Source organism: Carassius gibelio, chromosome A2, assembly GCF_023724105.1.
Source record: "Carassius gibelio isolate Cgi1373 ecotype wild population from Czech Republic chromosome A2, carGib1.2-hapl.c, whole genome shotgun sequence".
NCBI classification, from domain to species: Eukaryota; Metazoa; Chordata; class Actinopteri; order Cypriniformes; family Cyprinidae; genus Carassius; species Carassius gibelio.
The window spans coordinates 16,557,068-16,572,190 of record NC_068372.1 but is presented as its reverse complement, the minus strand read 5'-3'; the positions used below and the strand labels follow the sequence as shown (position 1 = coordinate 16,572,190).

Sequence of the window (15,123 nt, the reverse complement as noted above, 5' to 3'; positions counted from 1 at the left end):
ACCACATTTCAGTTAAAAACATTGGGAGGCATTACACCACGAAACTAACATTTTCAAGTATGATCTGAGATACAATAAACTAGTTATGCATACGTTTAAATATGTAATTTAATGTAACAAAAGTTTTCAGTTCATGTTCAAATGCAGCTGGAAGTTCCTCTTTTGTCTCATAGCAGTAACAATTGAATTGTGTCTCCTCTGCATTTGATGCGATCTAGTGATAAAAAAAAAAACATTCCCCAATTATTCATTACGTTGAGGATACTTAATATATTTAAATTTTGCTTTCCTGTTAAAAGACAAAATTTAACACACAATTTTAGACTCAAGTACATTAGGCCTATATAGAACAGCATGTTGCAAAATACAATTTTTCAGAAGAATAAACAGTTTTACCAGCAACAAGAGCCTGTGTGGAATACTAAATAATTAAGTGGTGAAAGAAAAATACAACTTTTATCAGATGATAGATTGTACCAAGAGTAAACATCAGTGACCATGATGGCACAACATATGTGAAAACTACCATATCTTGTTAGATCCCATGCCAAAGTCTAATCCAGGGGTTTTCAAACTAGGGACCAGGGACCCTCAGAGTGCCACAAGGGAGTGCTAGGAGGTTTGTGGAAAAGTAGTGTAAAAATTGTAAATTAAATACATTTGTTTCAATAAATAAGATTACAGAATTTGACACTATCACTGTTTCATTCTGCTTTCTTAAGACTGGTCAGAAATCATGAGATTATTATAGTGAATTAATACATGAATAGCAGAAAATTATTACTGTCAATAGTGTAGTTACATTTGTAGGAAATAATGCAGTTTATAGAAATGTATTGTTCATATAATATTAAGGTAATGTATAAAATATTTAAGTTATATATAAATTATAAAGGAGGTCCCTCGGAAGGAAATCATCATATTTAGGTGTATGTGACAAAAAAGTTTGCAAACCCCTGGCCTGTTCAGTGGAGCTATGAGACACAGGAACCCATGTTGCATTAAAAACAGTAAACATAATGCTGTTCAATGTGTAGACTGATTCAAATTTCATTCATTCATGACACTGGTGAAAAAATACAGCATTTCACAATATTCTGCATACACAATTGACACTTTAACAGTTTAGATGGATGAGATATATATTTAGTTTTTTCAGAAAGTTTTGGTCCTTTGGCGAAAGTAAAAAGTGAAAAAGTTAACTTAACACTTATATACAGTATAATGTTGCTGGATAAAATGTACACATACCAGCATGTCGATAATGAATCCTTTGCAGTACATTTACACTGAAGACACAATGCCCTAAAAGACAAAAAGATGAATCACAATATTTTGTTCCCATTCATCAAGCGACAACACAATAAGCAAGAGTCACCTTCTGAACTGAATCAGTGAATTTAGAACGAGGATTCATTGGAGATTCATTCACTTCCTGTTTATCTCATGTGGCTTGAGGTATTGAGGACGGTTTATGGACGGAGAGGTGAAATGACTCCGAGGCTTGATACGAGAGAGTGCTCATCTTGGTACTGAGGGTGGGGTGAGAGGCCACAGCCGTTGAGGAACACCTCAAGAGCTTCAGCAAGTTCCTGCGAAAGTTCTGCCCAACAAAACCATATAGGATTGGGTTCATGCAGCTGTTAAAAAAGGCAATACAAATGGTGAACGGCATCACGGTATCAATGATCTCAATGACATTGCAGTTGGTGATCACTGTAAGCTGAACAAGCATGTTCATGAAGTTGAAGATCTGATGTGGTGTCCAGCAAAGGAAAAACGACAGCACGGCAGCGGCCAGCATGCTCAACACCTCGTCCTCTTTCGATCTCGAATTCCTCTGAATGTCCCGTGCTTTGAGCAGAGACCGACCGATCAGGCAGTAGCACGTGAGGATGATGGTGATGGGCAGAAGGAACCCAAGAACACTCTTCATCAGACTGAGAGCTGCCTGCACATTGCCAAGATCTCCATCTAGGATGCCACATACAGTGACATTGTTATGCTGGATAAAATGGGTCCTACGGATGACGGCTGTGGGAAGGCTTAAAAGAAAAGCCACTACCCAAACCAAGATGCACGTCACACGGGCGTACACCACCGTACGGCACCGTCGGGACTTGACGGGATGAACGATGGCCAGATACCGGTCAATGGCGAGAGCAGTGAGGAAAAAAATACTAGTATATAGATTAAGGAGGACCATACCAGCAATGGCTTTACATAGGAAGTCTCCAAAGAGCCAGTGGTATCCTGTTGCAGTGTTTATGGCCCAAATAGGCAGGGTGAGGAGGAAAGTCAAGTCTGACACTGCTAAGTTCAAAACAAATATGTTTGCAATGGTCTTCAGCTTCAAACAGTAGTAGATGACGGCGACTACCAAGCTGTTGCCTACAATTCCGATGATAAAGGTGCAGCTGTAGACTACTGGGATGAACGTGAAGATGAAATTGTGGTCCCAGGTCATGTTACACGTGAGCTTGAGTCCCACATTAGCGTCGGCTGTTATGTTGTCCATTTTGGAGATCTGTCAAACACACCCTCAGTTTCACAGCCTAATAAGCTGCATCACTAAAGGAGCCCTATAAGAACAGAGTGGAAACAGATGATTAATATGATTTAAAAAATGTCATTAAATTTCTCATACGTTTTTTTTTTCTCCATTTGAAAGGTGCATTACTTACAACAAACACAAGATGTCTCTCTGCTCATGTTATTTAGGAGCTTGTTAATTTTGGATAACAGCAACTGGATTGAATGTACTTCAACAGCTCCTTTCAGTTATATTGAAAATTAGCTAAATCTGGTGCAATGCATTGAACGCAAGCATTTATGTTAAATATTGTACATGGTTCCTAATGGATAGATAGATATATACAGTAGATAGATTTTTTTTAAGTGTTTTAATATGCATGAATAATGTGTATTAAACATGATAGAGTTTATGCACTGTGAGAATTCGGGTTGGTCATCCTCTCAAAGCTCCCACAACTGTACCATAATGAAAACAGATAAGCCAGCTTCTCATGAGTGTAAAGGTCAAACATGGTCAAGCTCTCCAAAAATATGTCAAATTTGTTCCTTTCTGGTCTTTATTTATAAATCTGCATTCTCACCCTCAGGGAAGAGCTACATATTTCTAGGCATGAATTTGCTTAGACATTTGAAAAGCCTTCAGATATACTGCATATTGATATATTTTACTGTACAGTATGTCTAGGTAATTTATTATGAATAACTATAACTGCAGTTTTATTAATGGAAAAACTGACAAAGGCAAATTCCTCGTAACTGTAACTTAGTGAGTAAAACTGAATTCAGATTCTGTAAACGTTAGGTATGTTTCTTTTCTGGTTTCAGGATAAGACAAGCACATATTGTGTAAGCAGATGCAGGCATACTGCCAAGGGAGTCAACAACCAATAACAGACGACATTGCATTCCAAGGTTCGCGTCTTTTGAATATCACTCAATCTATTTTTTTATATGCTTATCAGACATCCGCTATTGCTCAGGAAGTGGTGGCTGATCAGGATATTGTAATTTGTCAAACTGATAAGAGATTTTTGTTTTTGTTTGCATTTATTTTTTTATTTTGGTGGTCTAATAAAATCTTTGTACTCCCTACAATGATGGATGTGATCAGCCCTGTTAAGCAAATAGAGTGGAGGAAAGTTTAAGCATTCAAACTGTGATGGAGTAACAACAGAGTTAAATTGACAAAGAATAATAATGTGCTGAGCTAAACACATGAAACACATTTTTTTTTTTTGCATCAATGGTGAGTTTAGTTAAGTAACTGGAGAGACACTGACAGACCAGACAGACAACAGAACACGCACACATTTATAAACATTGCATTATGGGAAAAAAAGTGCAGTGGCATTCATTGTGTGAGGTTATGTGTCAGCTTGATCCGTTTACAAACAAAAATACATCATCTGAAATCTGTCCTTTGTTAACTCACAAGCTTACTCGTCTCTTTGGGTTGTAATTAAGGTTTGCTTAAATATTGTAATTTAAGGTAACAATTAAAAATACAATACAAAACAAAGAGGATTATTTAAAATGTGTGTATATATATATATATATATATATATATATATATATATATATATATATATATATATATATATATATATATATATATTATATATATATATATGTATGTATGTGTGTATGTGTGTATGTGTGTGTGTGTGTGTGTGTGTGTGTATTTTTACCTTTAGATGACATCCAAGCTCTTCTGTCAGTCCCAAAACTGGCTTTAAGAGATCCGTCCTGACTCCTGGTCACGACAGAGTGCCTGGTGCTTTTCCTTTACGCCCTTCTTATACCTCTCTGAAGGTCCTTCAACTGCGCCAGAGACCCACAAAAGGGCTGCGCTGCGGGGGCCGGATACGTCCTTGGTCGTGGGAGCATAAAATGAGGGTGAGAGAGAGGCAGAAAGAGACCCTTGAGGGCTGAGGCAGATTTTCCCCATCATTTATTTGGTCACCTTTTTCTCTTAAACATCTCTTCTGTTCTTCTTTTTCCACATGCTTGTAAACAACATTTCTTGAATGGATTGTTCGGTAAAAAGCCTGCACATTAGCATATCCTAGCTTTAATCACATAACAAAAAAAGGTACAGACTGGTAGTGTGACAGCATGGACATTTACATGATTTATTCTGACTGCTCTATATCAATGCATATCATCATGGCGAGCCTGGTATTAAATTTGTGAAATTAACAGCAAAAGACAAACATATGGCCTTCTGTGAATATTAAATCAAGCTCACAGTCAACAGCCTAATGCTACTGCATTTAGCAACTTTCATAAAGCAGCAAGGAAATCTATTGTACATTATGTTGATGTCTATGGTGAAGAAGACCAAGCAAGAGAATGATGACACATTCTGCTGACAGAATCAAATAAGGTTTGAAACTACTGACCTCCTTTTTTTTTTTTTTTACACAAAGTGACTGCTATTTGTCTTTCCCTAATTTTTTGAGGCCTCTGGGACCTCTGGCCTCTGATGCCTGTTTTACTCTCAAGGGTAAATCCAGCTCCTTCTTAGTTTTGGTATTCAGCTGCTGCTCTTTTTTGTCTTTTCCATTAACCAATCAGTCAAAGAATATCTGAGACCTTTCCTCTAATCTATGTGTTTGGACAAAAAATGAATACTACAAGGAAGTACAGGCAGCTCTAACAGGCCAAAGATAGTAAGTATATCATTAAGAACACGTATAATATACAATTTGATTTTGTCTGCAAAAAGACAGGATAATATGGTCAGTTTTTCACAAACAGACTGGCCAGAGACAGAGAGTGTGGAGCATAAGTCTCATAGTAAGTGGATTTTGTGTTGCTGCATCAATAGGAGGATAATTCAATACACTCATGTGCTCAAAAGTTAATGTTGCCTTCAGGGTGCAATGCTGATGTTTGTAGTTCCCTTGCCCTTATTAAGGATATTTGTTCCACCTGTATGTTTGGATAAATGTTAAAGAGCACATGCATATTTGTAATAAAAATTCTATTAATATCAAATATTGGACTGAATGTACATTTATCCCGCTTTATTACAACTCCTTACGCAAATAAATCGCCAATGGGCAAGAAATACTGAATCATACCTCTATATAACCTCTATATATTTTTTTATGTTTCCTCTGAGAAGACATTACAATGTAGAAAAGTCATGTCTAAATCAAACTCAAACTATGACTGAGACGCACACAACTTGCCTTCAGCTATATTAAAAAAATTATATAAATATAAAAAATATATAAATTTGTTGCAGTGTTTTTTTTTTCTGCTATGCTGACTGTTTTTTTAAGTCTGACGTATATTAATGCCAAACAGTCTCTTCATTTGGTAATTTTACATCAAGTATTTAAAGTAAGCTTTATGTAAGACTGAATGCATGAAGACAGAGAGGTTTTGAGTTGTCACAGCTCTGATTCCCATGCAGTTGTATCCCAGAGAGAGCTATAATTTGTCCACACCTAAATCAACATGGCCGTCTCCAAGCCAAGCAAAAACCAAACACCCAAAAACCCTCAGGGACTTTTAAAGTTTGTTTGCAAAGATAGTTGAGATTTTCCTGTTGTCTCCCAAAAACACATTTGTCCTAGTGACGGTGCTAACAAACAAATATATACAATATTTAACATGGTAAATATGTGTTGATTTTTTCCCCCTATTCAGCTAAACTCCTGTAAGGCAGTGTAATAAGAAATAGTCATTAAAAGTCGAACCAATTTCTAGAGGCAAACAAATAGCTGGCGTTTACCTGAATTAGAAAGGCATCATTTATTTTTCTGCCTATGTAAAATATAGAAACTGCTCGGTTTAACTCATTGCCAGGATGTGAATGTGGTCAATATTGCATGCTTTGGACATTTACAACATGAGTCAGTTTGTGAGTCCTAACCTTTGCCCTCCGTTCCCACTGGTGATGTGAGTCACATAGATGAGAAAAACATCCTGGATGACACCACTGTAGCATTTGCCATGTTTCAAGGGTAATCATTTTTTAAAGCATGACTTGCCTCCACTGCATTATCTAGGCCTGCTCATTGTTTTGGCTATTGCTCGCATGTATTCCCATCATGCAGTCTGCAGCCTCTGTATTAATAAGTACATGAGTTTGATATGGCTGGTCGCTCTTCACTCAACACCTTCTGAGGAATTCTGATGAAGAGCAGAACCACACAGCCCAGAATATCTCCTCCAATCGCTCACTGAGTGCACGAGAGAATATAACACACATAAAATGCTAAATACATGGTAAGTATAGTCATGATGATGCTTGCAAAAACATGCATTTTCACCAACAATGCTTTTAGGTGCCTAAAAATGTATTGCTGAAATATTGCTCTTTTACAGTTTGTGAATGTTTCAATTAATATCAGCTTCACCTTCGGTGTTTCTCCTACAAGTCCACAGAAGAAATAAAGAATAGATGCAATTTTTATATATATATATATATATATATATATATATATATATATATATATATATATATATATATATATATATATATATATATATACAAATATTTGATGTATAATTTACAGTTTATATTGTAAAGTCTAACAACTCTATAGGATGTGTATGATCAATTCTTTATCACAGGAGATAAACTTTATTTATTTACTGCTACTTATCTGTGAAAACTCAAAGAAGGGAATCACCCGGAAAATTAATTTTAGAATAAGCACATTTTTTATATTCTTCATCCCATGAGGCCCAGTGATTGTGAATTATCATAAAGTTCATTCTGAGAAAAAACCCCAGTGCAGGGTTGCTTTTGGGAGTGAGCACAGAAAGAGCTGTTGAACTCGAGAAGACGTGCAGAATGTTTGTTGTCCTGTTTATTTATTGTTGCCCCAGAACCACTTCAAGTCATCATTTACTATGTGACCAAGGGTTCAAGATGGAAGAGTTGTTTATTTATTTAGTCAGTTATTTCAAGCCAGGTTTAAAATATCTAAAACTTCAGGCACGTCAAAATGTACCAACATGATGTTCGTCTGAGGTTATGATTTACACACCCAGGAGAGACGTCTGTGCCTGCTAGTCCTCTTGATCACGTAGACTCATCAGTCACAGCCAGGAAAGAACAGAAGCCCTTCATGATACCGTTACTGTAACCAAATCAGACTCACTAATAGATGAATAAACCATGTTTGAAGGAGAGACCCTGAGGCTTCAAAGAGTGTTTCAGTTACTTCTGCACAGGTTACTTACGTCTTTTGATCTTTATCACAGCTGTCAGGTTTGTCACCACACAGAAGTACCTTTGACTGCAGACTACTGTTATAGTTCAGTGTTATAATGTACATTGTTACAGTGTGATAATGTGCATTATGTTACGTGGGCTGCTTTTCAAAATAAAATAAAAAAACAGTAAGTTAAATAATAAAAAGAGCCTTTTCAAGAAAGCTTAAAAAACTTTTATTTCAACATTTGAAAACATGTTTGATAATATTAGGATAAAATGCCTGTAGTGACATTACAATTCACAAGTAATCTACCCAGCTCAATATTCACTGTAAGTGTTCTATTCCAGGCATGTTTGAATGAATGTTTGTAGTGTTCCTTCACGTCACAGAAAGAAGTGAGTCTCTCCTCTGCCACCATGTGGCTGTATGTATGTCCACAGGTTCACATCTCAAGTCACACTTTTTAAAAGTAGTCTAATATTAAGTCACTCTGCACTGATAATGTACTGTGATTCTAGGGGCTATATCAAGAAACACTCAATCAACGGAAAACACCAGTCAATGAAGTATGAGAAAGTCATACTGGTGTTGAACAGAAGAAAGTCAGTCATAGAAGTTTGGAACAATTTGATGAGAATAAATGATGGAATTTTCGTTTTTGGGTGAGCTATCCCTTTAAATTCAGATTCAGTTAAATGTAAAGTCTATTTAATTATTTTTTAGAGGCTAAACTTAAACCCACAGATGGATTAGCTGTGATTAGATCCTGTCAGCCTGTTCTAATGAAAGCAATTAGTGTTCAGGGACATCAGATCACTGCGTGGAGGATTTATCCCATCTAGGGGAAGAGAACACACTGTTTTCCCCCAGAATTATCCTCTGCTGAAGTGGGCACATTAACATTTACAAATGTACAATTTCCCCTTTGCTAAGTCGATTCCAATGAACTTACCGGTAATTGTTATGCCTTAAAAAAAATGTTCTAAATGAAACTAAACAACATCATATTAATAAATACCAGAAAACGAATAAACTAATATCATTAATATATTATTATTTATATATTTACATTAATTGCCGCATAATTAATAACTCAGTAAAAATTTCATTATTAGTAAATTATTAAATAATACAACTATTATAATTATGTTATCAGAGTTTGTGGAGCACCATTCTTATCTAGTCATGAAAATAAAATGCTAGATTTCACACTTAAAATATTATTTGAAAAAGGCTTGGATCTTTATAGCTGGTGTCATAATTGTAGTTCTGGCAGGTGGACCTGTATCGATGAAGAAGAGAGTGTAAACGTACAGGATATGTAAAAGCACTTCTATAAAATTTTGAAAGGGTAGAATGCAGGTCTGTGTATTTATGTCTAATTGAGCTGTATATTTAAATTCTAATTTACCTTTGCATGCTTTCTGAGGGAGCTCACATGAAAATATGATTTATTGCAGTGCATGCAAATATAGTTTCACGGGTGCATGGACATGGAAGACGCCATCATTTGTCCATCACGTAATAAACAGAGCATTTTTCATGGCTTTCTTGTAAGTTCATGGCAACGTCCATCCATAAATCTGTGCAGGTCTAAATGGCTCTTGATTTCCTTCAGAAACATTTTTGATTATGGGAAAAATGGTCATTTAACGTTTAACATGTGGATGATTTCATTCCCCAGAGTCTCTTTATTTAGCATCTGTTTACTTGTCATTCAGACGGATGCAGAGTATGTATCAAACTCTTGATTGTTTCTTACGATATAATAAACCTTCAATATAAACTAGTAAACCAAGCATTAAATCCAGTCTTGCAGCTCTCTAAAGGCCAGTGGAGCTGAAAAGGTCAGAGGTCACTGACAGCAATAAGCCACAATTTCAAACAGAGCTTTTTATTTAACTCAATAAATGTGGTGACTTGATTCTCAAGAAATAAATGTAAAAAATAACAGAAAAACCTCATCACAATGAGTGTCCAGCTTGCCAATACAGTGGTTTATTCTTACCATTATGTCCCAAGGAGAAATACAGCATTACAAGATGAACACCACTTGAAACCTACCGTATGAGAACTGAAGAACTATTGTACAATTTACAAAACAAATAAACAAAACTTAAACTGCCAAACTACAAAAAGAGTATCAAAACCAAAAACTGTTTTATGGCTTCTACTTTAACAGTGAGCCCTCTGCATATAAAGCATACGGAGATGCATTTCTCTGTATAAAAAAGTAGATCCCAGTGTTTTGCTATTTGTTTAGGGTGGACTGTAAACAGGATATAAAGGGAGGGTATAAATCATCAATTCCACACCTTACAAAACCATTTCCCTGCATATCCAGTGACTATTTGGTATAACAAAGCTTCTGAATTGCATAGAGTAAAATCAACACAACACCTAGTACTTCTACAGACATGAGGTTTTCAAACATTCACCCCCTGTGTGTTTAAAACTCTGTGATTTATAAAAGTGAGACATTTTAGCCCTCGTAATCTAATGCAGAAAACATACACCAATACAAATGCATGTAAATAAACAAGAAATAAATAAAGCATTAAATTACTAACATGCACACAGACACTCACAAGCTTCCACTAGTCCCCTAGGATGTAGGAACCGGAGTAAAAGCAGAACATGTAACTGAAAAATACACTCAAATTCAGAAATTCCTTTGTATTACAAACACAATTGAGCAATTAAGCACATCAGAATTATTTTTTCCTAATTACATCTATTATCACATATACCGTTTTGGCTTATATAATATAATCTGTTTTACAAAATACATCTGCTGTTATTGAAAAAATAACAGGGAGCAAATTAATTAGTGTGCATTTCCTTTTCACTCTTTAATTAAAAAATAAAAATAAAAGAGCGAAGCAGAACTCCTGAACAATTCAATCTTAGGATTCATTCAAACGTTCGATCTTGGGATGAGCCGCTACGCTGATGGTTTCCACACAACAATCTGGTCCCAACTGTGTATCGGTTTGTTTAAAAAAAATCATAATAAAATATCTCATGGCAATGCATTGAGGATATTTGTGTGAATTTGAAATGCTCATGAACGTTTAGCAACATTTTGAAGAATGTTTTAGTAGATATTGTACCAAAACAAAATGTGATTCACCTAATTTCACGTTGGAGTTAATTTGACCCCAAAGTCAAAAAGTACTATGCTGTCAAATTCTTAAGAGTTGAGAGGAACACTGGTTGCCAATACCAATATAAGAGAAATAAAAATGCGCTGATGTCAACCTCACAAATGTGACAGAGAGAGGACTCAGCTCCTCTCTTACCAAAGCCTTCTCTCATACATACATTGTTCAATCTGCGGGGAACGGTGGAGAGGCAGAGAGCGACCCTTAGCAAGCGCAGTCTTTGTGGGAGCGCTGCGGCTGCTCGTTGAGCTGATGGCCCTGCTTGTGTCCAGTGATGGACGGATCCGCCGACTCCAGGTTCTCAGCCATCCTCTCACAGATTATGTCCACCAGCCGCTCAAATGACTGCTTCACGTTAATGTTGTCCTTGGCACTGGCCTCAAAATACTCAAAGCCTGTGTGACGGTCAAAAGTAAAAGGCACTATTATATATTCAAATTTAACTAAGGGCTGCAAGAACGCATCCTGCATATGAAGAAAATTCTAGTGGAAAGCATTCGGTTGAGGAAAACCCACCGAGCTGTTCAGACAGCTGTCTTCCTCTCTCTGAAGCAACCACTCTCTCGTCTTCCATGTCACACTTATTTCCCACCAGCAGCACTTGAGCATTGTCCCATGAATATGTCTTAATCTGTGTGGACCTAAGAACAGTAAAGGGGTCATTGAGAAAAAGCGATTTAATAATCAAAGACATGTTCTGTATTTTCCGGACTATAAGTCACACTTTTTTTTTCATAGTTTGGCTGGTACTGTGACTTATAGTCAGGTGCGACTTATTTATCAATTCATTTGACATGAACCAAGAGAAATAAACCAAGAGAAATGAACCAATAGAAAACATTACCATCTCCAGCCTCTCGCGGCTGTAGACGATAATGTTTTCTCTTGATTCTAAATAAATGCGACTTATAGTCCAGTGCGATTTATATATGTTTTTTTCCTCATCATGACGTATTTTTGGACTGATGCGACTTATACTCAGGTGCGACTTATAGTCTGAAAAATACGGTAATAATTACTGATAAAACAAATTCTTAAATAAACATAAAAAACATATAGCCTAAATGCACTGTTAAGTTGCTTTGAATAAAGCTAAATGCATAAATGTAAATGTAATTAAAAGTAAATTAAATAATAATAATAATAATAATATTAGATAATGAGATTTGAATACAAGATTATGAGAAGTTAGTTTAATAGGCTAAATGCCTCTGACACTGTATCCTTGTGTATTAAGTGGTAAAGATTTATTTCCATGTATGATTTACATATTTTTATTCCTATAACTTTATGGATGTTAAAAATAGCAGGTTGTGGTGATATCTGACATCATGTACAGTATGTCATCATTACATTGTCAATTAGGAATCAGCTCAATAAGAAATAAAAATAAAAATTAGGAGGTCAAACAAAAAAAAAATATATACGAAGAAAAATTGTTCACAGTGAGAGCAGTAACATGCATTCAGAAAATAAGGTGAAGATTCATTTCATGTTAACTTCTGACCGATGAGACTGTCATGTTGTGTTGCAATTTCGTGTCCAATGTGGGTAGATTACTTATCACTGGAATCATATCTCATTGCACCTGGGTGTTGCAAATATATAGTGCACTCTCTGTTTTGACAGAAACTGGGTCACATCTTTGCATATCAATTTTATGAGGCACAGACAAAAACTAGCACCATCATACCAGTCCTGAACGGCATTAAAGGAATCCTGGTTGGTGATGTCATACATCAGAATGAAGCCCATTGCTCCACGATAGTATGCTGTGGTGATGGTCCTGTACCTCTCCTGCCCAGCAGTGTCCTGAAATATACAGCAGTTGGAGTGAAAATGTCTTGATGGTTCTATCAGTAAAAAAAACTCCTTAATCATGATCAATAAGAATCACTGCTCAAACACAAATTTTAGCAGAAATTAAACCTGAAAAAGATCATTTGATAAAACTTCTTCTCACCCATATTTGAAGCTTTATCCTCTTGTCGTTCCTGTAGATGGTCTTGACTTTGAAGTCTATGCCCACAGTGCTGACGAAGGCGGGTGTGAAGGAGTCATCAGCGTAGCGGAACAGGAAACTGGTTTTGCCAACACTGCTGTTGCCAATGATCAGGATCTTAAACATGTAGTCAAAGTTCTGATCCGCAGACTCTTTCTGTCCATATCGAGCATCATTTGCTGAGGCCATCTGCAAGAGAAAAGAGGTTCAGTGTCAAGGTGATTATTAGAATTGCACGGATGAATTCTTCACAACAAGATCTATAACATGCATTTTAAAAAATGTACAGGGTGCTTTTTCTTTTCATGCCAACTTTAACACTTTTCAAGTATACATTTTATTTCTTAAGTGCGCATTCAGTGGACACTTTACTATCCCATGATGCCAAAGGAGATAATTTGTCAATGGCAGTGAAGCAACGCAACTGATGCTGGTCATGTGACAGTGACAACAAGGCAGATGTTCTCAATTCATACAGTACTACAGTAGAACATTTGACATTTTTAACAGTTATGAAGCAAGTTTCGCAACAAATGTAGTACCTATTAGACAGTTTGCGATTTTGGACACAGCATTGGTTTAATTACAGTGGCTTACTTTGTCTTGACTTCAAACTAATTTTCAGTTATACATTTACAGAAACCTCAATATCTTCTTGGTTTAGGTCCTAGCTCCTTGGAGCAAAACCCCATCTTTGGTGCATGTTTCATGTTACATTTAATGTACATCACCTTTTTTATTTTTTCCTAAGTATTCTTGTTCCCTGGACTTTGGTAAAAAAAAAATAATGACGAAGATCACTCAATTTTCTTTTTATTATATTTTTGACAATCAATAAATAATGGGAAGGGTTCAAGTCTCAGTCCTAAATCTTTATAGGATATACAGCTCAGTATAGTGTCTATACAACTTCTCTTATTTGTTTTTTTTTTTTCCTCTTATAAATGTGTAAAATACCACTAACTTTTGGGATGAGAAAATCCTTTTTTAATTCATGTGCATTGAAAAATGAACAGATGTAACAACCAAATAACAATAAAAATGAAAAGATTTTAGATGGTTACTCCATGCTTTCAGATAGGAAAACGTACATAACTTCAAGGCTGATTATTTTATTATTAAACTGTACACTGTTCAATGGACAATGGTGTCAGAAAAGGTTCCTAGCAATGTGTTGAAACAAAAGTGATCTTATTCACAGCCTGTTTGATGAATTACAACACAAATTCAAAGTGAATAGAGGGTGTAACCTGCACTATTCCTGTATCCTTCTGGACTGAGCTAGGAAGTCTGTGTAGCCAGGGATTTTAAAGCTTTTGTGCCGGTTAAACCCAGTGCTTAGCTCGGGAACTGAGCACACCAATAATAACAGGAGAAGATTTTTCTAATATTCCTATTTTATCATGGAAGACCAAGGTGTTTCGTTCTCATATTGAGACAAACCAACCCCTGAATATTCATTCCAGATCTGTTCAGTCTGTCATTTGAGCAGCCCATTTCAGGCACACATCCAGGTTTAATTCAAACATATGGCTCAGGCTAGGCGTAGCGTCACAAGATAAGATCAAGGAACCTTCGTGTATGAGATGCTCTTACGTTCACGAGCTAATTGTCCAATCAAGACGTTTAAAACAAAAAGCAGCCTGTGAGAGCGAGACTGATGGCTGCTGTAGGGCTGATAGTGGTTAAGTCAGCTGAGCTCTGGTTAGCATCTATCCGCTTAACACACGGACTGATTTCCATTTTTATTCGGGTCAGTGAGTGACTAACATCCCATCGATCACACAGACAGTATTCACCATAACTGCCAGTGACAAGGTGCTGAGGGTCAAAAGCCAGTTGACATGTTAGTTTGTAGCATGCAGCCGATGGATTATATACTAGCAGAGGCCGTTTATGATCCATCCCAGTTATTAGCGATGTCAAATGAAGGTGACGCTGTTGTTAAACTAAAACCACTGATTTCCTGGCGTTTCTATGCGAGTTCTTTAGAAATAAATGCAAGGCGAAACGGCATGATGTTCTCAGAGAAAGCCCAGCTTACCTTAACAGGAGGTTTATTTGCTGTAGTTTGGATGCAGCTCCCAGGCAGCTCGTGCACCTGTAATCGTGCTTTCGTCAGTCGACTGGAGCCAGCTGGGGGCGGGGCTAAACAATGACTGACATGTGGAGAACCAATTACACGTTCGCTCCGTCACCGTAGCGACGTATTAGCGGTCTTCTAGAATGATGCATAAAGCAA

General features: G+C 36.5%; 2 protein-coding genes across 3 annotated transcripts; both read right to left on the bottom strand.

The window, feature by feature from the left end:
• Positions 1 to 117: 117 nt before the first annotated feature.
• Positions 118 to 4,511, bottom strand: LOC128028883 (type-1 angiotensin II receptor). 2 transcript variants are annotated; one of them, XM_052616211.1, is made up of 2 exons: positions 4,224 to 4,511; positions 118 to 2,571 (listed from the first exon to the last, which is right to left on the bottom strand). In XM_052616211.1, the coding sequence occupies exon 2, from the start codon at positions 2,516 to 2,518 to the stop codon at positions 1,445 to 1,447; it is 1,074 nt and encodes a 357-aa protein (XP_052472171.1). In that variant the 5' UTR covers positions 2,519 to 2,571; positions 4,224 to 4,511; the 3' UTR covers positions 118 to 1,444. The 2 variants fall into 2 exon arrangements, with proteins under 2 accessions (XP_052472171.1, XP_052472164.1); XM_052616204.1 differs by having other exon boundaries at positions 118 to 2,582; positions 4,224 to 4,443.
• A 5,082-nt stretch (positions 4,512 to 9,593) lies between these two features.
• Positions 9,594 to 15,089, bottom strand: LOC128028855 (ras-related protein Rab-3A). Its single transcript, XM_052616180.1, has 5 exons — positions 14,926 to 15,089; positions 12,843 to 13,070; positions 12,573 to 12,691; positions 11,396 to 11,520; positions 9,594 to 11,274 (listed from the first exon to the last, which is right to left on the bottom strand). The coding sequence occupies exons 2-5, from the start codon at positions 13,068 to 13,070 to the stop codon at positions 11,084 to 11,086; spliced, it is 663 nt and encodes a 220-aa protein (XP_052472140.1). The 5' UTR covers positions 14,926 to 15,089; the 3' UTR covers positions 9,594 to 11,083.
• Positions 15,090 to 15,123: the final 34 nt, after the last annotated feature.